The sequence below is a fragment of the Amblyomma americanum genome, chromosome 2 (assembly GCF_052857255.1).
Source record: "Amblyomma americanum isolate KBUSLIRL-KWMA chromosome 2, ASM5285725v1, whole genome shotgun sequence".
NCBI classification, from domain to species: Eukaryota; Metazoa; Arthropoda; class Arachnida; order Ixodida; family Ixodidae; genus Amblyomma; species Amblyomma americanum.
Genome location: NC_135498.1, coordinates 221,445,681 through 221,471,827, shown reverse-complemented (window position 1 = coordinate 221,471,827; position 26,147 = coordinate 221,445,681). Strand labels below are relative to the sequence as shown.

Below are 26,147 nucleotides of genomic sequence, written 5' to 3'. Positions count from 1 at the left end.
TTGCTGACATTCTGCCGGCGCCACCTGGTGGCCGAACCTGTCTCCCAGTGCGTGGCCGAACGTCTTCTTCCTCTCGAATGTGCGTGGCTGTGCGACGAGCCTCGCCCCAGTAAACGGTTGTGCTTCCCGCGTCCTGCGACGTTTGTCGGTGACATTTGGCGGAGCCGTGTTGGGTACCATCCCACGCACTCTGACCGCGTTGAAATCCTTGAAGCTTCCCCCCGAAGCGCGGACGCCACACCTGTCCACAAAGCCAGCTGTCGCCTGCGAGGCCTGCGGCCCGAGTTTGAGCCACTGAGAAGGCCTATGTGAGCTATGACTTCCACCACTGGCAGCCAGACAGGTCAGTACTCCGGCAGTCCCCCACGGTCGTCCTTCTCGCACCTCGGTCGCCACCATCCTTCCACGGAGACCGGTTCGAGGATGTAGAAGATTGGTTGGCCAGTTTGGACCCTGTTGCTGCGTTCAACCAATGGGACGACCAGCGAAAGCTAATGAATGTTTATTTCGCACTGCAAGACTCGGCGAAACGTGGTTCGAGAACCACGAGGCATTCTTTTCAAACTGGGCAGCTTTTCGCCGTGAGCTGCTCGCCACATTCAGCTCGTTCGTCGAGCTTGGCCATGTTTATTGAGGACGTGACCCGCCTCTTCAATCGGGCCGACCCGGCCATGCCCGAAGCTACAAAGGGGCGGCACCTTATGCGTGAGTAAAGGAGCAGCTGTTTGCTGGCCTCCTGCGAGACCCTCCGAGAACCATCGCCGCCTTCGCCAATGAAGCTACGAGCATGGAACGTTCATTGCGGGAACGGAGTGCCCTATACGGCTGTCAGGAAAATGTAGCAGCCGCTCACTACTGCACGTCCTTGCCAGGCCCCGGGGATGAGGCGCTGCGAGAGCTTGTGCGGAGCATTGTTCGCGAAGAACTGCGGCACCTCCACTTGGATGCTCCGTCGGCAAGCATACCTTCTACAGGCGATGTCCTCCGTGACGAAATTCGGCGAGCGGTGCAGCCACCACCAGCACCACTATCGGAGCCGCACATGATGTCCTACAGCGATGCCCTGCGCCGACCTGACCCCGCGTCGCAAGCGTTTCGCCCCGTTGCCGAACCACGACCACCCCATCATTACCTGCGTCCCGTCGAGCAGCAGCAGGACCTGTGCCCTCCTTTCAGCAAAGCGCACGTGTGGCGAGCATACAACAATCGCCCGCTCTGCTGCCACTGCGGGGAGCCCGGCCATATTCAGCGGAATTGCCCGTACGGGCGGATGGGTTTGAGAGGATTCCCACCGGACGCACCTCGACCGCGCTATGGTGAAAGACCGCAGGACATAGAGGAGTACCTGGCCACTCAGGTGCTGCCCCCGACCTCGCAGCGGCGCCAATCGCGATCGCCGTCTCCGAGGCGCTTTGCTGCGCCGAGTCGGCCCTCATACTCTGGTCAGTTCAGAGGCACGCCCCCTCGAAAGGAAAACTGAAGACGGCGTCCTCCGGGGGCAGGGCCGCCGCCACAGCACAAAGTCAACAGCCTCCACCCGACAATTTGACGCGACGGCCCGAGCGGCGACGACCCGATCCGACGTGCTGCGAACGATTAGTTGCTGCTGAAATTTTCGTAACCGCCGACAGTCATGAAGTGACCGCACTCGTCGATACCGGCGCTGATATTTCTGTGATGAACAGGCAGCTTGCCACAACCCTCCGTAAGGTTCTGACGCCTTGGTGTGGACCCGTGATCCGCACCGCCGGTGGCCATGTAGTGACGCCGATCGGCGTCTGCACCTGTCGCATCCAGATCCCCGGTCTTACTTTCACTGGCTCCTTTGCCGTACTACGTGACTGTTCGAACGATCTCATTCTATGCATTTATTTCCTTCAAGAGTATGGTGTGGTAATCTACCTTCGCGAGCTCATGCTATCTTTTTCCGCCTAGTAGAACTTGCCAACGGTCGCCCCGACATCTTAGTCACCAGCTTTACCCTTGAACCACAGCATTTAACGAAGACAGCGGTCATCGCTTATTTTGACGAGCTTCAAGAGTTTCCCAGGCAGTGCTCTTTGTCCACAACGTCTGACATTGACTGTGCAACGGCTACAGCCATTCCGACCGACGTAAACCCGCACCTCTTGGCCAGTCAGAAACGCTGCGTGGAAAACCTCATCTCTTCCTTCCGCGACTGTTTTGCATCAACTAACAAGGTCCGACAGGCGCCGCTTACCAAGCACCGAATTATCGTTGCAGACGACCAAAGATCACTATGCCAGCGCCCTTATCGCGTGTCTTCAAAAGAACGTGACGCCATCCGCCATCATGTTACACAAATGCTCCAGGACGACGTCATACAACCGTCCACGAGCCCCTGGGCATCGCCTGTTGTCCTCGTCATGAAGAAAGATGGCACCCTCAGGTTCTGTGTGGATTACAGACGCCTCAATAACGTCACGAAAAGGATGTGTATCCTCTGCCACGCAATGATGACTCCCTAGACCGCCTGCCCCATGCCACCTAATTTTCGTCCCTGGACCTCCGCAGTGGGTATTGGCAAATAGAGGTCGACGAACGCGACAGAGAGAAGACGGCCTTCATTACTCCTGACTGTTTTTACGTGTTTAAGGTGCCGTCACATATAATAAAGAGTCTAAAATAAAATTATGAAGGAAAGAGGTGTGAAGAAGACGACGTGGATTAACCGAAGAATAAAGAAGATAAAGAAGAAGCATTCGGAGAGTTGGAGAGATATGATTGGTGGAGAAGCATTCGGTGATGTGGAGAGAGATGATTGGTGGAGAAGAGAAGAAGAAGACGACAAGGCTTACGTGGACTAACGCCAAGGCTATAAAAGGGCGAGGGAGAGCGAGGCACGGGGGGGGAAGAACAGAGAAGCTGAGGCTTCTGCGGGTCAGGGACGCTTCGGCTGGAAGAGAGCGACGCCGGCTATTGCATCGGTGAGCTCGCGTTCTACGGTTTCGCATCGCGGACTTCCTGCCGTGCCTGAGCCCGTTCCGGGGATTCAACGGAGGACGCTAGCACTTGCTACGGCCAGGGGTGTCTCCAGAGCTGTTGCCACCCATCCGGGTGGAGCCGCCAACACCGGCATCACCTCCACGGGCGCTTGGACCGGGAGCTTATACGACGCAGCTAGTGACGCCGCCAGGGACGCCAGCCCAAGCACGTCGAACGCCGCCTGGACGCCGGCTACTGGATCCATACAACGCCGCAGCCGCACCGAACCAACCGTGAGCACGAACGCCGACCACTAACAGTAGAACGCTAGTAGAAGACGCTGGTGGCAGTGTTCCCGGGTCGTGTGTATTTTTATTATTGGTGTTATGTGTTAGTTTTTTAGTATTGTGTTCTAGTGTGTGTGTCACGTAGGGTGTATTAAATGTGCATCTGTGTGGGTACACCTGTCTCCTAGTCCATTCTTTCGGTCCGAGTGTTCTCCGGGGAGATCCGTGACAAAGATAAGTGGCGAACCTGTGCCAGGATTCATTTCCTTGTTTCTTTTTTGCTTTGTCTCGGATTTTTACGATCTCTCGACGGCAGAAAGTATGGATTTGGCAAGAACATTAGAACTGGCGCTCATGCTAGGGTTAAGCAAGGAAGATGCGATGCGTCTCTATGAGGAGGAGGGGAAGAGGCAGAAAGAGGAGGCAGATAGGTAGAGAAACGGCGCAAGCATGCGCAGACGCTCGCGAGGCAGAAGAGCGAGAAGAGAAAAGAGCTCGCGAGGCAGAAGAGCGAGAAGCTAGAATAGCACGCGAGGCAGTAGAACAGGAGACAAGAATGATAGGACGGGAGAAGGAGTTTCTTTTGTGGAAACAGGCGCATGTCGCGGGAGGATATGAGTTGATCACGGGCAGTGATCAGCGTTCCTTAGCGGGTAGAGAATCTCTTAGACCGGCCAGAGTTCGTCCAAGGAAGCTGATGGCTCCCTTCGATGACAAAAGAGATGATCTGGACGCATATCTGCAACGATCCGAGGTGATAGCTTTGGAGCAAGGCTGGGAGCGCAGTGAATGGGCCACGACACTAAGCATGTGCTTAGTCGGAAGGGCACTGAATGTGTTTGGAAGGATGTCTGCTGCTGATTTCATGGACTACGAGAAAGTCAAAAAGGCGCTCCTCCAAAGATTCAGGCTTACGGCAGAGGGCTTGCGTGAGAGATTTCGCACGGCAAAGCCTGAGGATTCTGAAACTGCTAAGCAGTTTTCTTGCTGGCTGACCAATTATTTCGATAGGTGGCTTGATACGTCAAACACAGAAAAGAGGTTTGAAGGAGTGCGTGACAAGCTGGTCACAGAGCAATTTATAGCGTGCTGCAGCTCAAAGCTAGCGCTATCCCTGAAAGAAAGAATGTTTTGTTCATTGGAAGAGTTAGCCGACACTGCAGACCAATTCCTCGAGGCTCAAGGGCTAAGAAATTTGTGTAAGGCAAAGGAGGAAACCCAAAAGATCCTAGAGACAAATGAGGCAAAACCAAGAGCATATGGCAGTGCGTATAAGGCGCCAGTAAAGTATTTTCTCTGCGGCAAAGTGGGACACCGTGCCGTTGACTGTCAGACTAGTAGCGCTGCCCAAAAGACAGGTTGCGTGTAAAGGTTTTAAGAGGAGGGCTCATACTATGGATGAGTGCCGATACAAAACGCAGAACCGAGCTGCATGCATTGTCGACTCTAGGGTAGAACTTGTCACGCCACCTGAAGTTCCACAGCTGAAAGGAGAGCAAACGCGGTGAGGCGGTGAAATGAGGCGGTGAGTGGAACACTCAAGTCGAAAGCAGCAATGCCGGTGGTGGTTGAGCAAATAGGGGACCGTCCTATATTGGTGCTTAGAGACAGCGGAGCCAACACAGTTTTGGTGTGGAGAAGCCTGGTGAAGGACGAGGATCTTAAAGGGGAAGCGTCGGTCGTCACTCTTGTAGATATCACAGTCAGGTACCTTCCTGAAGCCAGGATTCTAGTGTCCACGCCATTTTATACTGGGGAGGTAGTGGCAAAATTCGTAGACAAACCCATCTACGATCTCATCTTGGGAAACATTACGGGTGCAAGAAGTGTCGAAGACCCCGATCCCGAGTGAAGGATGCTCGACATTGAAGAACATCCAAAAGAAGAAAGGCCCGCGACAGCTCAGATGGGTGCAGTCAGTTTCTCGTCGGCAGTGGAGACAAGAGCTCAAGCAAAAGCACGAGCAACGCAGCGTCCGCTCTCTACTCCTGTTACAATGTACCTGAGCGTAACACCGGGCGAAATTGCAATTAAGCAAAAAGAAGACCCCAGCTTGAAGGCCTGCTTCTAAAGAGTCGGGGAAAAAGTGAAAAGAAAGAAGAGTCGTACGTCATTCGAATATCAATTGGTGAATGGTCTTCAGCACAGGGAATGCATATTTAGTTCAGGAAGGCGGATCCAACAGCTGGTGTTACCGAGAGATATGCGAGAGACCGTGCTACGCTTAGGAGAAGACGCCATTATGGCCGGACAACAGGGTGTTCAAAAAACGGTGTCTAGGATCACCGAGGAGTTCTTTTGGCCGGGTGTTCAGAGTGACGTTAAGCGCTTTGTTCGCTCATGTGAAGTGTGCCAGCGCACAGTTCCGAAGGGAAGAGTTGGTCCCGTACCTCTGGGCAAAGTGCCAGCCATCGATCTACCGGTTCAGCGAGTGGCGATTGACATTGTGGGGCCAATCTCTCCAGTATTTGCCAAAGGCAATAGTTATATGTCCTTACTCTGGTTGAAGTGGCCACTCGTTATCCTGACGCTATTCCACTGAGAACTATCCAAGTGGCGGAGGGTCTTGTGGAAGTGTTTTCGCGTTATGGGTTCCCGAGGGAAATTCTGGCTGACCGGCGCTCGAACTTCACATCGGAACTAATGAAGGAGGTTAACCGACTTTTGTCAGTAAGGCAGTTACTGATGACGCCTTACGATCCCATTTGTAATGGGCTTGTAGAGCGGTTCAACGACATCCTCAAAAATATGATCAAGAAAATGTGCCAGGATAAACCTACTGATTGGGATAGATATCCCCCAGCTTTTTTGTTCGCTTACCGCGAAGTACAGCAAACGAGTCTTGCTTTCTCGCCTTTCGAGATGTTATATGGGAGAACCGTTAGAAGTCCACTTGCAATACTCAAGGAGCTGTGGGTTAATAGAGATTGAATCAGATCTCAAGACAACATACACATACGTTCTTGAGTTGCGGGACAAGTTGGAAGAAACATGCAGGCTTGCACATCAAGGCCTGGAAAAGGCGCGTGAACGCCATAAGGGATATTATGAAAATAAAGCCACTCACAGGAACCTGAACCCGAGCTACAGGGTTCTCGTCCTTCTACCCACGGATCATAATAAGTTATTGATGCAATGGAAGGGCCCGTACCTTGTGACGTGGAAGAAGAAAGAAGAAGAAGATTATGAATTATTGATAGATGGCATTAAGATGTTTTTTCATGTAAATATGTTGAAGAAGTACGAAGAAAGGGGTCCCGTACGGTACGCCCCCAAGGTAGCATGCTCGTAGTGGCCGAGAAGACAGATCATGTTGCCGAGGTGCCCACGTGCAGTGGGGAGAAAAATGCAGGAGGGGATGAGGTACTAATGAAGCCCAATGTAAATGAAGACAGAGGATCACAGCTCTACTCCAAATCAAGGGGGAGATGTTCTCGGATAGGAGAGGCAAAACAGAGGTCATATGTTACAAATTAGAGCTCTCTACAGGTAGAGCCAACTGAGCAGCTCTAGGTATCTCTGGGATGTATCTTGTTGTTTTTTTGATAGCGTTGTTTATTGCCTCTGGGCATAAGGGGGGTTAGGAAGAAAAGAGAAGAGAAAGGAAAGAAAAGTGGGTGGGTGTTAAATAAAGCAGGAAAGATATGCCGATCTAATGAAGGCGAGGAGAGAGTGGTGATGTGGCCCCTGCGTCCAATCAATATATGAGGACGGGTTGTCTGGGTGGAGACCCGCTGCTGCCAGGTGGCGAGTTCTAGTTGGCTTCAGTGCCTGGGCAATCCCACAACAAATGGTGAATGTCAGCCTCAGTGTCTTGTAAGTTGCAGAATGGACATCCTAGGCGGGGATATAAGTGGCGAAATTGAGGCCACGTCCGAGTTACGGCAGGAGTGAGGGCAACTCCGACCCGGATCCTCGGGAGCACAACCTCCTCTGCACGGGTAAGACCGCGGCGGAGGGTTATCGCACACTGAGGGACGAGAGCACGTGTGCGGCGCCTGAGGTGTTCCTTTCTTGTGAGTAGCAGGGTAGCATCATCCATACTGAGGAATTGAGGCTTTGACTTGGGTAGGGTTGGCAAGCGGGTTGCAGAATCTGCAGATCTTTGTGAATTGAGTAGGTCACGTGGGGCCCACTCAATTCGAATGGCTTGCGGGATGCGAGCCGCCAGGCGATGTATATTCTGGCACATTTCTGGGCTGCGGTTGACGCGTCGGAGTAGACGAGTTGCTTGAAGGGCGTCAGTGCGGATGATAATGTGAGCTGCAGGGACCAAATTAACTGCGACTACATAGCGAAGTGCATCTTGTATAGCAAGCAGCTCAGCACAGAAGGAAGTCGGGGGTTCCGCGAATCGAAACCTGGCCGTCTTGTCAAGTGCAGGCTGGCAGGGACAGTAAAGTGTAGTCGTCGTTACACAGTCCTGGATACCGGCATCAACATATAAAATAATTGAGCCGCGGGGTAGGTGACTATCTTGTTCCGCGATTCGCTCGCGAAGGGACGATGCCGCATAAGGTGAGGTTGGGCGACGTAGATCGGTAGGTTTGTTGTCGCTCAACTGCACCAAGTCCCATGGAGGAAGAACTGACGGTGGCGGCGACAGTATGGTGTGTGAGGAAGCAAAGGTCCGTAGTGCTGGCGGTGAATACAGAAGGGTGGCCTTAATGCTACGAGCATCACGGCGCTGCTGCACAAGCTCGTCAAGGGTATTTAACTGAGCATTTTCTTGAAGTGCCATGATCGGCGTGATGCGTGGAAGGCAAGTGATAACTCTCATTGCCTCTCGAGTGACGGCTTCCAGACGATTCCACTGAGCTCTGGTTAAGTGTTGGAACTGTGCTTGGTAAATGAGGCGCGGTTGCAAAACCGCTTTCACCAAATGTCGTGCGACATGGGAGCGAGCGCCGCAGGTTTTGGGAGCAATACGTCTGATTAGGCCCAAAGTCTGCAACGCCTGCTTTTTAGCCTGAGAAAGCCAGGCAGTACCCGTTCCGGACTGGTGTATTGAAAAACCCAGAATTTTCAATGTCGAAGATTCCTTAACTGGGGTTCCAGATAGTTGGAGACGGATTGGAGTGGCAGCAAGTTTACGGCGTCCCCAGCGGTTGGCCACTGACATGAACATAGTTTTGCTCACTGAAAGCTGTAGGCTGACAGACATAGCGTAATTGGCGGTAATATCTAAGGCTGACAGTAGGGCCGCCGCTTGAGTTCGCAGGTCATGGTGAGTGCTCCATACCGTGATATCATCAGCGTACAGTAAGAACTTAACGCCAGGGACATCATGTAAGCGCCATTCAAGAGGAATGAAGGCAATATTGAACAGTGTTTGTGACAGCACCGAGCCTTGGGGTACACCGCGAACAGATTCAAATGATCCTATGGAGCCACCACTGAGGTGTATGGCAAATCGTCTGCCTTCAAGGAATGATTTTATAAAATTGCATACTCGAAGAGGGAAATGCAGCATGTCAATAGAATGCAAAATGGCAGCATGACTTATATTATCGTAAGCCTTTTCGATATCCATGGCGAGGACGGTACATGCACTGCGGCTGCGATGTGATGACAGAACTTGCGACGCCAAGACAGCCAAACCATCTTCAGTGCCGATGAATGGACGGAAGTCCATTTGGGCGGGGTGGTAGAAACCGTGGTGCTCCAGCCACCACGGCAGTCGTGTGGCTAACATTTTCTCTGTCAGCTTGCACAGTGTTGATGTTAGAGAAATAGGCCTGAAGTTGCCAAGATCCGTCGGTGGCTTCCCGGCTTTTGGAATCGGGATCACAGTGGCCAATTTCCAGGTCTCAGGCACAGAGCCGTCTAGCCATACTGTGTTAATCGTGTCGAGAAGTTGAGGGAGGACAGCACAGCTCATGTTCTTGTACACCTCATATGGAACGGCATCCGGACCAGGCGATGTCTTTCGTTTAGCCTCATGTATTGCTGCAAGCAACTGAGGCATAGTAAAAGGAGACGCAATACCCTCGGCATCTGGTGCTGATGGCAGTGTATCTACGTGAGCTGCAATCCCTGCCAAGTTAGACTGGTTAGCTGAGGGGGGCAACACATCCTATTTTGGAAAGAATTTCCGTGCCCTTTCTCTGGCGAAATTATCCGGAGACAAGTTAGCTGCGAAGCATGTGGTGCTAGCTGCGTCGGGGCGAACGTGACCGTGTTCAATTGCATGGAAAGTTCGCCAGAGAAACGGATTCGACGACTTCGCAGAAAACTGCTCGCACCACGCATGCCACTGCCTTCGTGATAGATCGCGTTCGTTATTTGCGAGCCTTGGCAGTAATATAGTTCAGTCTTATACGTGCCTGTGAAGATGTGGGATAACGCGACGCTGCCAGCTCGGCCTGTCGTCGAGCAGCCCACAAGTTTAGCAGACCGATATCCGGAACCGGTCGATCGATGTCTGCCCAGGTGCAGGTGGTAGCACTGTTTAACGCGCATTGTATGGTAACGACTCCGCTGGGAGATCCTGGAGAATAGCACGGAAACAATCCCAGTTCACCACCGTGCACTTGCGGCGTAACCTGAGAGCACGTGATGGGTGGACGCCGATGATTATAGGGTGGTGGTCACTCCCCCAACAATCAGGCTCAAGGTGCCACGAGGGAGTGTCGGGGCCAGACCACCACGTCAGATCAGGAGCATAGGTGGCACTGTGACTGTGACGCATAGCCCGCGTTGCTGAACTGGGGTAATTTAGAAGAATAAACAACGCACCCGCGAAGGCATCCCGCACACGCCTGCCGCGGGGGCTCGAAGTAGGGTACCCCCAGTCTGGGTGTGGGGCGTTGAAGTCACCTCCGACTAAAAGCGGACACCCGGGGTATCTCCTACGCACAGTCAATAACCAGCCCAGATTAATACGAGAGGGAGCGCCACCCGCTGGTCTTACGTAGGATACCACTACAACAGTTGCCTTCGGTAGTTTTACAGCAACTGCAACTACCTCCTGATACGAAGTGCACCAAGTTTCCAAAGAGAGGCAAACGTGAGGGAAACGCATGTTAACATACACCGCCGCCTTTCCCGGAGGGGAAGCAGTGTGCACACGATGGTCGTTCATCGAAGGCGACGCGTAACCACAGAAGCCCGGAATTGCTGGCAAGGCAATGGTCTCCTGCAGTAACACGGCCCACACCACGAGCTTATGCAAGCGAAGACGGGTTTTGAGCTCTCCTATTTTAGTGGAGAGGCCTCTACAGTTCCACTGGAGCACACCAGAAAAGCCTGAACACGCCATCTTCGGTTAGTAGTCCAAGCGTTGCAAGAGAACAGATGTCAGGTTGGATAACTGGGTAACTATGAAGCGAAGCAGGGACGCCGTAGAGTTATCTGGCAATGTACCAGGTACTCTGGGAGGAGCGGTGATAGAAGCTGGTGGGCGGGACATGTTCGGTGCTGATTCATCATTTTTAGTGGCGGTGCCAGATCCCGCTGCATGTCTACGGCGGGCAAGCAGTTAACGGTGTTGTCGGAGCCTTGAAACCTCTGCCAAAAGGCGTGCAATTTGGCCATCAACTGCTACCATGTCATCGTTGAGAGGTTCCGGGATGCTACGCTGTTTTGTAGCCTGCTGATGTCGGCAGCCCTTACGCACTTTATCGCTATAAGTCTGCGTGGTAGCAGTTTCATGCGTGTGCAGTATGGGAAGTTCGGGCCACTCGTCATCATCCGACTGGAGAGGTGCAAACAGGTTGGAAGTCTGCACATGGGGCGTATTCACATTCTGATTCATTTGCTTAGAATACCCACGACGAATCTTTTCTGTTGCCTTCTGCTTTGTGGGGCAAGTGGGTGATGTGATGTCGTGGTCGTCAGTGTGGCATTCCTTGTGTGTGCTGCGAGGTTCCGCGTTCCACGGCGCGGCGTAGACGGAGACCCGTGACAGCGGCATCATCAATTACCCAGCCATGCTCTTTGAGTGACGACCAGAACAACCGGACCCGCCGCCGCCCCGGGGAAACAGGCTTTATCCTCCCCAATTTGCGTGGCCGTTCCAGGTGCGGCCCTCCCGGGCACATTCCAGGACAAGGGAGCTGTCAGCGGGCCAGAGCGCGCCGTACCACAGCCGACGCTATGCGCTACCGCGAAGACAACATTCTTTCCCTCCTTCCCCTTTCGACGTGGGCTATCGCCGGGAAGGCACCCACAGCTTCCCGCCGTGCCTCGTGAACAAAAGCGCATTCCCAGAAGGGCCGTGACGGACACCTGTCATGGCGGACAGGCAGTACTCGCCAAGAATGTGGAAAGACAGGCGCTAGTGAATTAGCTCCGAAGAGAGAGCCTGTGTATACTCTCACTTGAGAGAGAGTGGTGGCGTTTTTGTTGTTTATTTAGTTTGTATTGTTAACAGACTCTGGGTTCGAGGCTAAGCCCAACCCAAGGGGTTGTCCCCATCTCGCATGTTATTTTGGATTGGAGAATTGATGCTTTGGGCGGGCCACTGGAAATGACCGCCCTTAGTCCTTTGTTAATCAAGTGCTTAAAAGCACATGTAAACGGATGCAGTCCAGTCTGAGCTGAGGACGACATCGTTCGCCAAGAGGGCCTTCAGCGCCGAAGCCCGACGGCGTGCAGCTTCTGCCAGCAACCGCTCGAGCCCAACTCCGGAGCCACTCCATCGCCCCCATGAAGTCGTCGGCACGTAAGCTCGGACGCCCCAGCCTCTGATGTATAACCTGTGTGTAATGTGTAATTATTGAATATACCTGTTTGTTTAAACTGAGCCATACGGTGTCTCTTTGCCTCTCCGTCCCGTGTGGACCTGCGCATTATGGGGGTCATCACATCAGTTTTGCAGAGGCCACATCTGTACGCCGCTGCGCCTTCTGACGCAGCTTCCAATTGAGTTGTGAAAAGGCAGGATCTACGCATATGGACAGGTCTGAAGCAACTGTAGCAGTAGACGGCAGTTGGTTTGTATGGCCGAGGCCGCAAAATGCAGCCATAATAGTACAAGCAGGCCGGCGGTGTTGGTGGGCCTTGCAGGGTGACGATGCATGAGCGCCTTTTCCCATGTAATGTGCTTGGATCACTCGGTGAGTAGGACAATAAAGCTCACGCTGAATGGCGGCCTGGTCCTCATTAACATCGACGTTGTAGACAACACAACGTTGCAAGTCGGATCCATCAACCAGGTACCCCTGTACCGGTACCGAGACCTCGCTGCTAACTGTAATGCACTGTAGCGTTTGCAGACATCCACGGCAGCTAAGGTCGGGAGCCACACAGCAATGGTATTGGACTTCTTTCTGGCCGTAAAGCCGCGAAAACCTTTCGTTCTGAGACATGCATCCAGGTTTGCCTGCAGAATTCTGGTCGGTATATCTGTAAGGATTTTCGTTGCCAGAGAATTGATAGTGGCTTTGTAAATCACTGAGCCGTGAGTGGACAAAACTGGGCGGTCTGTGGTTAGGCAGGAACATTTGCCTTGTGAGCCGCCGCTGGTCGAAGAACCCGTAGCAGCGTTTCCCGAAGGGCGCTTTTGATGGGAGCGGAGGGCTGGCGGGCCGATTGGCGGGGCTGATGGCAGGTCCATTGGTGGAGTGCTCAACGTGTCATGTGGTATTGGTAGAGGTCGATCAGAAGTACTGGCTGAGCAGCCGTATCTGTGTTCCGTCCAGAGGGTAAAGCACTCACGAGCTGTTGCACATCTGGAGAAGGCAGGGCAGGCGCCGTATCTGATGAAACAAAGGCACGTGGAGGTCCGACCCATGCTCAGTGGGCTGTTGTACTGGCGGGAATGCCACCGAGGCAAGTGGTGCAGGCGGAGCTACCCCCGCTAGCACGTTACCGGAGGCGCTAGGCCTAGCCGCGGTGCGCAGTTCAGGTCCAGGAACAACTGCGTGACATTTGCTGTGTGAGACGCAACCAGGCGGCGATTGGGCGTCCGAAGCCTCCTCAGATGTCGTGAATCCAGTTCGTTTGCTATAGGGAACGTGGTTACGCGGCAGGCGAGATTTTCACAAGAGCGATGTGAAGGCTACTTAACAAGGACCAATCTTGTTGTTGTTCGTGTGCTAATGTATCGCTAGGATTTATGTTGTTGCTGTTGGTATTATGTGATTATACAAGGGAGTGTGTTGTGGACAACAACATGTTTTTTAAGGACTCTGTACGGACAACGGCAGTGGTGTGTTAGTGTTCTGAAAACGCAGTTTGGTGTGCTATGTTAGTGGTGTGCTCTTTGTGTGTGCTGGACATCTGCGGTGTGTTGTGCGCTGGGTCCAGAATCGCCACAGAAGATAGTCGGTTGGCTGGATGGCTTGAGGATGAGTATAACGTGAGCAGTTTTTCATGAAAAAACTCTTGAGAGAGGGGGCCCTTGTCACATATAATAAAGAGTCTAAAATAAAATTTTGAAGGAAAGAGGTATGAAGAAGACGACGTGGATTAACCGAAGAATAAAGATGAAGAAAAAGCATTCGGTGAGGTGGAGAGAGATGATTGGTGGAGAAGCATTCGGTGAGGCGGAGAGAGATGATTGGTGGAGAAGAGAAGAAGAAGACGACAAGGCTTACGTGGACTAACGCCAAGGCTATAAAAGGGCGAGGGAGAGCGAGGCACGGGGGGGGGGGGAAGAACAGAGAAGCGGAGGCTCCGGCGGGTCAGGGATACATCGGCTGGAAGAGAGCGACGCCGGCTACTGCTCCGGTGAGCTCGCGTTCTACGGCTTCGCATCGTCGACCTCCTGCCGGGCCTGAGCCCGTTCCGGGGAGTCAACGGAGGATGCTACCACCTGCTACGGCCAGGAGTGTCTCCAGCGCTGTTGCCACCCATCCGGGTGGTGGCCCCAACGTCAACAACACCGGCATCACCTCAACGGGCTCTTTTGCCGGGAGCTTATACGACGCAGCCAGCGACGCCGCCGCGACGCCAGCCCAAGCACGTCGAACGCCGCCTCGACGCCGGCCACTGGATCCATACAACGTTGCATCCGCTCCGAACCAACCGTGAGCACGAACGCCGACCACTAACAGTAGAACGTCAATAGTAGACGCTGGTAGCAGTGTTCCCGGGTCTTGTGTGTTTTTACTCTTTGTGTTTTGTGTTAGTTTTGTTAGTTTTATGTTCTAGTGTGTGTGTCACGTAGGGTGCATTAAATGCGCATCTGCGTGGGTACACCTGTCGCCTAGTCCATTCTTTCTGTTCGAGTGTTGTTCGGGGAGATCTGTAGCAGGTGCTCCCTTTTGGCTTGTGCTCGGCCACTGCCACATTCCAACGAATGATGGACACCGTGCTGTCTGGCCTGAAGTGGCAGTCGTGCCTCGTATATCTCGACGATGTCGTGATCTTCTCTGACACGTTCGATGAGCACCTGAAACGTTTGCGAGCTGTTTTCGAAGCCATACGTTCCGCTGGTCTCTCTCTCAATCCTGAAAAACGACTTTGCGTTTCATGGGTAAAATTTTCTTGGTCACATTGTCAGCGCTCGAGGTGTTAGTCCAGACCCCAAAAAGACGGCCGCCGTAGCTGCCTTTCCCAAGCCAACAGACAAACGGAGCCTGCGTCGTGTGTTGTGCCTCTGCGCGTACCATCACCGGATTGTTCGCAATTTCTCCAAGCTAGCAGAGCCTCTGACCCGCCTGACGAAAGACGCTGAACCCTCCTTCTGGGGCGAGGACCAGGAAAGAGCCTTCACGGAACTCAAGACACGTCTCCAATGTGCGCTTGTGCTTGGCCACTTCGACGAAGAGGCTGACACGAAACTGCACACTGATGCCAGTAACGTTGGTCTGGGTGCGATCCTTGTTCAGCGGCAGGATGGTCTAGAACGCGTGATTGCTTACGCCAGTCGCACTTTATCCCGTTCCGAAGTGAATTATTCCACCACGGAAAAGGAATGTCTGGCTGTGCTGTGGGCAGTTACGAAATTTCGACCGTACTTGTATGGCCGCCCGTTTCGGGTCGTGAGCGACCATCATTCACTGTGTTGGCTGGCGAGCCTGAAAGATCCCTCGGGGCGGCTTGCTCGATGGACCATTCGGTTACAAGAATTTGATGTCACCATCATGCACAAGTCTGACCAGAAACACAGTGATGCTGTCTCTCCCGCGCTCCTATTCCCCGCCCCACGAACGAGTCTGACGACGATTACGTTTTTCTCGGTGCTGTCACCACATCCACCCTTGCCCGCCAACAGAGGGACGACTACGAACTGCTGCCCGTCATCGAGTACCTCGAAGGAACCGCTCCATCAGCACCTCGACTCTTCAAGCGCGGACTGTCATTGTTTTGCTTGCGTGATGGTGTCCTCTACAAAAAGAACTTTGGCCCAACGGACACTGTATACCTGCTTGTAGTGCCTACAACGCTTCGTGATGAAGTTCTGCGTGCGTGCCACGACGACCTTCCCTCGGGCCACCTCGGGTTTTCCCGCACGTTAGCGCGCATACGCCACAAGTACAACTGGCCCAGGCTTGCTGCGGTTGTCCACCGTTACGTGCGAACCTGTCGTGAGTGTCAGCGCCGGAAGACGCCGCCGACTAAACCAGCCGGGCTCCTGCAGCCTATCGATCCCCCGTGCCTCCCATTTCAACAGGTCGGCATGGACTTACTCGGCCACTTTCCGGCGTCTTCCGTGGGTAACCGGTGTATTGCTGTTGCCACTATCTTAGCCGCTACTGTGAGACCAAGGCCCTTCCCCGTGGCACCGCCGCCGAAGTTGCACATTTTATTGCGAAGCAATACTACTTTAGGTCGCACTTCAGCCCGTTCCGTGGCGAGGCGGTGGTAGGCGCCATTGACCTTTAGCGTGACCTCGCTGCGTGACGTCACACCACGTGACCTAGAGTGACGTCACACCAGCTGTGTAAAAATGGGGCCCCATCTCACGCCGTCGCGAGGCGAGGCGGTAGCCACCAACGGCGGCCTAACTCCCGCTCCTCTCACCAGGGGCGCTACGGTCGGTGTGACGTCACACCAGCTGTGTAAAAACGGGGCCCCATCTCACGCCGTCGCGAGGCGAGGCGGTGGCCACCAACGGCGGCCTAACTCCCGCTCCTCTCACCAGGGGCGCTACGGTCAGAGTGACGTCACGCCAGCTGTATAAAACAGCTCCGCTCCTCTCGCCAAGGCAGTCATACAGCCAGATGTTACGACGGTGCCTACGAACAAGGCAGCTCGGCAGAATGCAAAGAGGAAGCATCAGCGAGCGACGGAGACGGAAGAAGAACGACTTTCTAAGCGGCGTGCCCAGTATGCAGCTCGGCGACAACGTGCAACCTCCTCTGTGGAAACAGCAGAAGCAAAGGAAGAAGTTATGAGTTTGCCCGACAGTGAGTCTCCTTCTACTAGTTCAGAACGCTGGAACGCGACTAAACGGCAAAGGCGTGTCCAAGAAACCCCGGAACAGCGGCAGCAGCGGCTCGAGAAGGAACGTGCGTTTCGAGAGAAGGAAAACGAAAAGCGAAGAAAACCTCGTGCAGAAGAAACACCCCAGCAGAGACAAGAGCGTTCCAAGAAAAGACAGGAGAAATCTCTCACCAAAGCTGGCCCTGCTTCGCAATCACCAGGCTTAACCAAGCTAAGCCACGGCCGTTTTTTTTTTCATTCACAACAATGTGCTTCGTCACGGAGCCCCAACAGTCGTATTAACTGACAAGGGCACCGCTTTTACGTCGGCACGTACGAGCGAAGTACTTCGACTTAGTGGCATCAGCCATCACAAGATTACAGCTTACCATCCGCAAACAAATGGACTGACTGAGCGGCTTAACAAGACAATTGCCGATATGCTTTCTATATATGTATGTCGACGATAACCATGCGAACTGGAACCGGATACTGTCTTGCATCATGTTCGCGTACAACACTGTGCTCCACGAAACGACGCGCTTCACTCCTTCCATTTGGTGCACGGTTGCGAAGTCTTGACCATTCTGGACGCCATGCGTCTTCCGGTTCCTACTCCCTCTTCTGTCGTGGACGCTGAACAATTTTTTCGTGACGCCGAAGCCGCTCGCAAAGTTGCTCGACAGCGAATCCGGTGCCAACAACAACGCGACGCCGAGCACTACAACCTCCGCCGCAGGGAGGTGATTTACACACCCGCTGACCAAGTCTGGGTGTGGAGTCCGATCCGTTTGCGAGGGCGGTCTGAGAAGCTTCTTCGCCGTTACTTTGGTCCGTACCAGGTGTTACGCCGCCTGAGCGCGGTGACCTACGAGGTTCTCTCTCAAGGAACTGTCCGGTCGTCTCGACAACCGACGTCCGAAGTAGTCCACGTGGCGCGAATGAAGCCGTATTACTTCCGTTAGCCCCTTTCCACGAAGACACTCGCGCCGCTACCTGAAAGCTTTGCGTATGTTTTTTCCCCTCGCGTGCGGCATCGAGTCGATGCTTCTTGGAAGGGAGGGGGGCAATGCCACATTTCTGACATTCTGCCGGCGCCATCTGGTGGGCGAACCTGTCTCCCAGCGCGTGGCTTAACGTCTTCTTCCTCTCGAATGCGCGCGGCTGTTCGGCAAGCCTCGCCCCAGTAAACGGTTGTGCTTCCCGCGTCCTGCGACGTTTGTCGGTGACAATATAGCGGAACAAAGGCATAGCGGTCCCGCAACGGAACTGTTTTCCTACCCGTTAGGTGGTGAGGGGAAAGGGATGAGAGGCCACAACCAATTTCAATGGCCGCCATCTTTGATTCGAGAAACCGAAATTATGCCGCCATTTCATCCCCGGACGTTATACTCCCGTTTTTCCACATCTATCCACCATATTGAACCATGACGTCATCAATGGCGAGCGGCAGGTGGTTGTTTCTACGATGCTATTGTAGATGGCGCTACAAGTCTCAATGCGAGATGTGCTGTTTTCTAGTTGCTGCCATAGATGGCGCTGTGATCTCAGGGTGGTGGCAGACGTCACGAAATCTCGAAACGTGATGAGTAAGAGCTGACGCTCTTCAAACCGCTTAACACGAGAAATAATTGAAGGTTAATGGATTTCTCTGTTGGAAGAGGACTGTGTCAGTAGCCCTTCAGTCGCTCTGTTGTCAAAGGAGCTCTCATATCTGCCTGATACGCTTTGCTAGCGCATGGTTTGATGGTGCTTGTATAAGTCGGTATGAAATACCACCCTTTCTTTGCGAAATAAATACTTGTTGGAAGTTAGCGCTGTGTGTGTCTTTCTGAGTCGTTGTCCTTTCTGCTGCTACGTTTTTAACTCTGCAATATTCTTATTGAATGCCCTGTCTACCTGAGCGTGAAAAATATTGCTGAGTTCTCAGGAACCTGGGCCGAAGCCCATCCTTGACTTTTCGGGAGATGCTCCTCGATAAGGCCAGCCTTTGTAATTGTGATATGACTGGTTCCTGGGCGTGCTTCGGTCCTTGTTCCAGGGTCATACGGTGTTGTGCTGGTAGGCGTGCGTCGCCCACTTTTCCAGCTTGCTTGTCATTCCTCTTAATCCTTGGAAGGTGAGCAAGCGCCGAAGCCCACAAGAACTCCGTCGTCTGTTGTGAGGCTTCGAACCATGCCTTGTAGAGATTGGTTTTCTGATATTCCGTTCCGTGTCGACCGCATGCCACCCATAACCACTCCTTTAGGTATCGTGCCTGTCGCCAAAGTTGTGAACGAAGAATGAGGCAGATCCGTCTTGAATGCCCTGGTGAGGCCTGTAAAGGTCCCCACGTGAGCTGTAGATCCGTGGGGAACTGGCCGCGCTCGACGTGCCATGACGAAGATAGTTTTGTGGGTCGGTGCGGCATTTCTGTCTCTGTGTTCCTTGGGCTTTTGTCTTTCTATATGAAATCGACGTACGTGGGCTGGAAAGGGGATGTCTGTGCAAAAATGGCATACTCGTATGTACTGTTTTAAAGGTTGCTTCGGTGCTCAGCAATATTTTTCTTGGTCAGGTGGACAGGGAAATTACTAACAAGTGTAGAGGGCTTGCAATACGTACATACTTCAAGATTTCTTGATGATTTTTAATTTTGTTAACAGGGAGAGATTCACTGCAAAATGTAATGACATCCTAAAGGTTTTTAAGGAATGTGGTAAAGGGCATGTGGTAAAAGGGTTCACCTTAAGTTAAGGAGAACGCAGCGAGCTATGCAAAGAAAAATGATAGGTGTGACATTAAGAGACCGGTAGCGGGGAGAGTGGGTGAGGGAACAAACAAGGGTTAATAGCATCGTAGTCGAAATCAAGGGGAAGAAGTGGGCTTGGCAACACATGTAATGCGAAAGCAAGATTACCGCTGGTCAAGAGACGGCAAGCGTAACAGGGTCCAGCAGAAAGCCAAGTGGACGAATGAGATTAAGTTTCCGGGGATATGGTGGCCGCAGCTGGCAAGGAGAGGGTTAATTGGAGAGACATGGAAGAAGTCCTTGCCCTGCAGTGGGCGTAGTCAGGCTGATGATGATGATCCACGAAATTTGACTTTCGCAGATTTGGACAAAAATAGATGTCCAACCATAATTCACCGTGCCCGACACGATGGCGGCCACCACATTTGGCCCGGGCCATTTTCTCTCGACCTTTGAGCATAACCCTGGCAAACCCTGCCTAAGTTTTTTGCCAAGGATGAGCTCGACCCCATGCATCGGCACTGTAGTGTTGTGGACCGCAGTCGTCGTAGCCGGTATATTCAGTGTCCGCTGAATCTGAGGTGACCACGGTGAACTTCACGCGAATCCACACATGCGAGAGTTCGTTCATTATTTACTGCGGTTATTTACTTATGTATTTCTCGCTCATTTTGTCTAAAATACGAGCGGAAGTACGTTTAATCGTGGTAAAACAGAAGTTTCTCTATGGCTAGAGCATTTGCGGCCGGATGTCCAATGAGCTGTGCGATACATGGTGAAAACTCATCTCTTATGTCCACTGCACTACTGGCTGCTCTACCTTGGCACTGCGTAACACCGCAAAGATGCAGCAGCAGCGTTGAATGTTCTTGCTTTTATGCTTGGCTTTTCTTTCCTCGCCAGTGCTACCGGGTTGCTGCTGTTATTTCTGCCTGAAAGATGTGGGCGTACCCGGTTCTGTGCTCTTCTCTTGCAGCAGGGGAAGTACGGGGACCCTTTCCTGGACGAGCTGGAGGAGCGGCCGCGCGTGACGGTGCCCATCCTGCTGTGCATGACCATAATCGGCGGCTACATCTGCGGCGGCGCAGTGCTCTTCTCCGTGTGGGAGGACTGGAACTACCTGGACGGCTCCTACTTCTGCTTCGTCACCCTCAGCACCATCGGCTTCGGAGACCTGGTGCCCGGGGACACTGTGGTCTCGGACAGCGGGTCCCAGGAGAAGCTGGTCATATGCTCGTTGTACCTGCTGGTCGGGTTGGCGCTGATCGCCATGTGCTTCAACCTGGTGCAGGAGGAAGTGGTTCACAAGTTGCGCGCTCTTGGACGTCGTTTGGGCGTCGTCAGCGAATCCGACGCCGACTCGGACGAAGAATGACGCCTGCGGCGCCGCCGTGATCTCGCAGGCGTTGTGCACTACGTCGAGGTGCCCCTGAGCACGCTCGTGAAGACGCGCGTGCGCAGGGCGGGTGTGCGCTGCGGATCCCGAGTGGGCGGGCCGGTGCATCGCCGCGGTCTCCGAACGACAGCGGCCACCGACGGCCACCCAGCGACAGTCGAGTGACGAGCGCCTGTAGCTGTGACGCTCGAATAGCCGCCTCCGCGGCTGGTGTTTCTTGGGAGTTCGTGTTGCATGTCAACGGCGGCTGCCAAAATGAAGGGAAAGAATTCGCGCGCGCTTTTTTAATACACTCACCGAATGACCTGAGCATCTAATAAAACAGATCACCTCACCGAACATCTGCTAAGGCTCTCATTGGGGCTACTTAGTGTCGTAATCATGCATGTTAACTAGTGCTCGGACACGGACAGAGAGAGGGAACAGGACGCACGCTAGCGTTCATCCTTTTCCCTCTCTCTGTCCGCGTCTGTGTATATGCGCTAGTTAACATGTGTTATCGCCGAACATAATGCAAAATACATACGGTGAAAAAGTTCGTGTTCCTTAGCGATGTCAACGGTGGTGTACAGCTCGAAAGAAAGGGACAAGGCAGACACAAGAGGATAAGCGCTGACTCGCAAATGAAAGTTTATTAGGTGGAAAGGGATCGAAAAAAAACTTACGCTGTGGATTAGCAGGAAATACAAAGCGAAAGCTGTTGGCGTTCATTGGCGTTGGCTTCGACAAAGTCGGTGCTGTCCAGACAATTACAAACTGATTCCTTACCCACCCTTGTGTTAAGGAGTCATCTGTACCCGAAGGTATATGTGAGTGATGTGTGCCGCGTGTGCCAGCGGTAGAGGGCCACCCTGACGCACATCCTATGGGATTGCACCCAGTTCCCCGACGAGGCTTCGACGAGTACAACGATTCCAGCGCGACTCGCGGCTGCGTCGGAATGCCATGACCACGAAATCCAAACCTGGGCCGTCCAGCAGGTCTCGGCGGCCTTTGAAAGACAAAGGCCGAACGAAACCGACGAAAGGTTGCCCCTCAGGGCGACCGACCGCGGGAGTAACACGCGCTGGAGTTGAGTAGGCACCACCCGCTGAGAAGGCGTCAGGGCCCGCGTCGCGGCGCCATTTAGTCATGGTGACGTTCTGCAGGCGACTAAATATGTTTCCTCCTCCTCCTAGGAAAGGCAGGGAGCATGACTGGCTGTAGAAGAACTGCTGATTGGGCGAGTTGGTGGTGATCCATCGCATTAAAAACCAGCGCTAAAATACACACACAAAGGACGAGACGAGACGCACGGAAGGCGCTGAACTTACAACTGAATTTTATTCGATAGTAAAAAGTCAATTTATACAACACGCATACACATGTAAGGTTCTCCAGTCAAACACAGATGTAGTGTAATCACCCACATGCGATAAACCCCCTCCCCCGGCTCCCCCCCAAAAAAAACACATAAACAAATTTCCAAGGCACGTGCGCTATCGTCAACCCCGCTACCCACAATGAAGCAAGCTCATTTCCCTGCTTGACAAGCTAACCGACGTTTTGCTCACACATCCATCGCCCTTTCTGAGAATGGAATTCCTCAGCGATCTCTCTTGTGCATTGGTCAACCTTTTGTAATTTCAGCGCTTTCCGTGAGTCTCGTCTCGTCCTCTGTGTGTGTTTTTAGCGCTGGTTTTTAATGCGATGACTGGCTCCCTGGGTGAGTGGACGCCTTAATCGTGCTGCATGTTGGCTGCATGCATTAGCGCTGACAACGTTGTGGCAAACACGCGGCACTGCAGCAATAGGCGGCAGCGTTCATTGGGTGACCAGCCTCTCGCAATCAACTACTAACTTAACTGCCACCTGCCAGGGTGGTAGGGTGGGCGCGCTGCCTTTCCCGTGTGCGGAGCATACTCAACGTTACAGACGCCAAGCCACGTCTACTTGTCCGATATACAGCAGCTTTCGCTCTCTAACCAGGTTCAGCAGCAGTTAGACCACCGCTATTTTTTTTTTACCCAGCTGAGGCTCGGCTAGATCACGTGGTCAGGCAGAAGCCGCTCCGCGGCTGTGGAGCCCCGGCGCACCGACGGCGGAGACTCAGCTCGGCGGCGAAGTCACGTGATGTGTTGCTATAGCAGCGGCGCAGCAAGGACGTTCAAGGTCTAATTTGCGGCGACGGCGACATCGATTGACGAAAGTACTGAAAATTTTCGCTTTTAAAACTATTTGTTCTGTGCATACCCAGGCGTCGCACCCCCCCACCGCCCCCCCCCCCCCACACACACACACGCAAACGGGAATGGCACAACTCAAGTGATATGCCGGCAGAGATATGTGATTTCCTTCGCATATAGAAATATAGACGGCTTAGTCACACATTGGTGGTCTAACTTCACTATGTGAAAAGCTTCCTGAATTTCGCGAGGCACCTTATCGCGGCGCTTAAAATCAGTACTCGTGTCTTGCAATCTTGATGAGCAGTCGCTCTTCCCTTCACAACCTGGACAATATTCTACCAGTTTTGACCCATATCCTTTTTGCAGGCACTTCTCGTGTTCTCGTAAACGCACATTCAAGCACCGGCCAGTGTGGCTCAAGTGCACCCTATTGCAAGACAATGGAATGATGTACACAACGCCAACCTTGCACTCGAAAAGCTTTTATTCGCGCCGTACACCGCAACCAGATTTTCTGCCGCCCTCGTTTTAAACGGGTTCTGAAACACTTTCCGAGGAGAGCACATCATCTCGCTCAATCACTACACCGTGTTGTCACGAAATTCTGAGCCAAATAATACACTTCTTCACACAGCACAGGAGCTACAATCAAGCGCGAAAGTTGGCGAGCCCATCCCGGCGACCTTTTTATGCTCGCACCCTCCTCCGTCGCTCGCATCTGCGTATGCAGGTTGAGGGGTGGCCATTGGTTAGATTCGTTCATACGTCGGGCAGCTACCGTAACCACGGTCAATAATTAGAGAGTTTTAGTTTCACGTACGTAGAGGCTTCACGTACGTAGAGCTCTTACGGGTGACCAGTGCGCATGCGCAGAACGCAAAGGGTATGAGCGAGTCTCACGTATACGTACGTGAGATTCGTATTTTTACGTTGCGGTCTTTGCGTTGCTTGCGTACGTAGCGTTAACAAACATGGCGGCGCCCTGCCCGCCGCTTCACAGCGATAAGAGCTTCGTCGCTAATCCCTCGACGCGATATCGCGTTCTAAACTGCTGTATTCGCCTTCGATTTCCTCATTCTTACCCTCCCTTAAGGTTTCAAGCGACAAATAGCTTTTGTTTTTCAAACATAAGGGCGATTTTTCAGCTGTTAAGCCTGACGAAGTAGCGTTGGTCGTCGTCATAGCAACGGTCTCGCTTTGAATGGCTCGGCTTAAAGACTTGTCTTGGATGATTTGGGCTACAACCAGTGTCTGTGTTTCTTAGTAGATGGCGCGAGGCGTAACGCGTGGCGTGTTTCGCGTACGTGTAACTATAAGGGTTTCAAACCACCTGCGTGCAGGCTACGTAGACTTCTCACGTTTGCGTACGTGAAGCCTCTACGTACGTGAAACTAAAACTCTCTAATATGCGTAGCTCCGCCGGGTTAGGAGGCTCCGTTCCCGGAGGTGGGGCCGGCGGAGGAGCGCCGACGTTACAGCGTGCAAAAAGTGACGAGAGGAGAGGGAAAGGCGCGAAGACGCTGAAATTAAAATTTTGACTACTGTAACTCAGCTTTTAGAAAGGGGATTCTGCGATGGCCGCCGGCGGGAGCGGACGTGTTTGCGTTGGGCTCCGGCGAAATCGGCTTCCATCTGTGCACCAAGAGGTTTTTATGTGCTGAAATTTGGCTGTGAGGATCCGAGGGTGTGCGCGAACAGGACTGCATCTAGATTTTTGTGACTTATTAGTGGCTTTCAAGATTCGTCTGTGATCTTCTGTGCGTCGATCCCGCAAGCAGCCACAGTGTACGTGATTGCGTTCGGCGACAGGGCGTCTGCTCTGGGGAACCGGCGTTCGGGTGCCGCAATGGCGTCCGCTCCGGAGAATGGAGTGGATCTCAGCACAGACATGCACGTAAGTGAAGAGAATATATGGATAACAAGGAGGGCTTGCACGCTCCGGAGGGAGTATTAAGAATGGAAAATTAAACTTAGAAGCAAGTACGTTTCTTAGCCAGCGGCACTGCTGGTTAAGAAAACACCCAGAGAAGCTCGCACCTCGGTCCAAAAGTCTCAACCTACACCGAAGGGATGGGCCAGAGTAGTAATCCGTCCTCAGGGCGGCATCGATAAAATCACTCAGGGATTTGGGCTCGCCGAGCTCACGAGCTCAAGCAGCTACCGCTGGTCTGACAGACGAAGTAATGAGCGGGGACCAAATAACAGTCATTTTCAAGAATCATACCATTATGCTAGCCACCGAAAGTTAAGATAAAGCGAGAAGATATCAGGCCACACAGGTTCTCAAGTATACGGGATGAGAGGCTAAGGGCCGTTTCACATGCTGCGAATTTCACCGCGCGGCACTGCGAATTGTTCGCTCTGGGGCGGAGAGGGCCGCCGCTCTTGCCGCAGACGGCTTGCGAACGATTTCCGTCCGGCTGGAATTCGTTCGCAGCGTCGGTGTGTTCGCTCTGCGACTGACCAATAGGGAGCATCCTTTGCTTGGCTCCCCGCCAGGCTTGGCTTGGCCAGCTATGGCTGTCCTTGCACTCACGCCTCATGGGTCTGACGTCACTTGCGGTCACGTGCCACAGCTGAAGCGGCGCCGCGGCAAACACAGTGTCTTTTGGTTTTCACGTACAATGATTTCATTCAGCGCACCAACGTACTTTTTGAATAATTCAGAACTGTTCACTTTAATAAAAACATTCAAAATATTTTTTGTGTCTAAAAACACGCATGACTACAACACGACCACATTCCTTATTGCATTAATGCCACGTTAATCACGAGTTCCATGAGCAGTCATCTAGCAACCCTGCTGTCACACGGAACGAATTCGCAGGTCCTGCGTTGCATGTGAAACGACTGAGCGGCAATCGCATTGCGGCGTCAACGGCGGGACCGAATTCGCAGTGCCGCGCGGTGAAATTCGCAGCATGTGAAACGACGCTAAGGCGCTATCGTACCTGGCCCCTCCGGAGACCTTCGGCCGAGGCGTAATCCATGGTATCCCCGTCGGCATAACGGATTCTGAAGTGCTCAGAATACTAAATTGCTCAGGTAACCCGACTATTGCATCAGCCAGGAGGCTTGGAGAAGAATCTGGAACAATTCTTCCGAATTTTGCGGAGAAAGTGCCTTGGACTGTAAACTTCAAGTCAACTCCGCTGAAGTGGCGCCTCTTTAAGAAAAAAATATCAAGTGTGCACGACCTGCGGATGTTTCGGCATAGGGCGTATGTGTGCCCCAACCCGGACACACGCAAATGCAGGGGATGTGGCATGGTTAATCCTTTGAGCGATCACAAATGCACTCCTAGG

General features: G+C 53.0%; 1 protein-coding gene across 2 annotated transcripts in view; it reads left to right on the top strand.

The window, feature by feature from the left end:
• LOC144122182 (TWiK family of potassium channels protein 7-like) overlaps positions 1-21,013 on the top strand; it is a 153,872-nt gene extending 132,859 nt beyond the window's left edge. The window contains exon 3 of one of the 2 annotated variants that reach the window (XM_077655761.1): positions 20,258-21,013. In XM_077655761.1, coding sequence (XP_077511887.1) covers positions 20,258-20,653 — 396 coding nt within the window. In that variant the 3' untranslated portion in view covers positions 20,654-21,013. Of the gene's footprint in view, positions 1-20,254 lie in introns of both variants that reach the window. The other variant, XM_077655760.1, reaches the window with a different exon arrangement.
• The last annotated feature ends 5,134 nt before the right edge of the window (positions 21,014-26,147 follow it).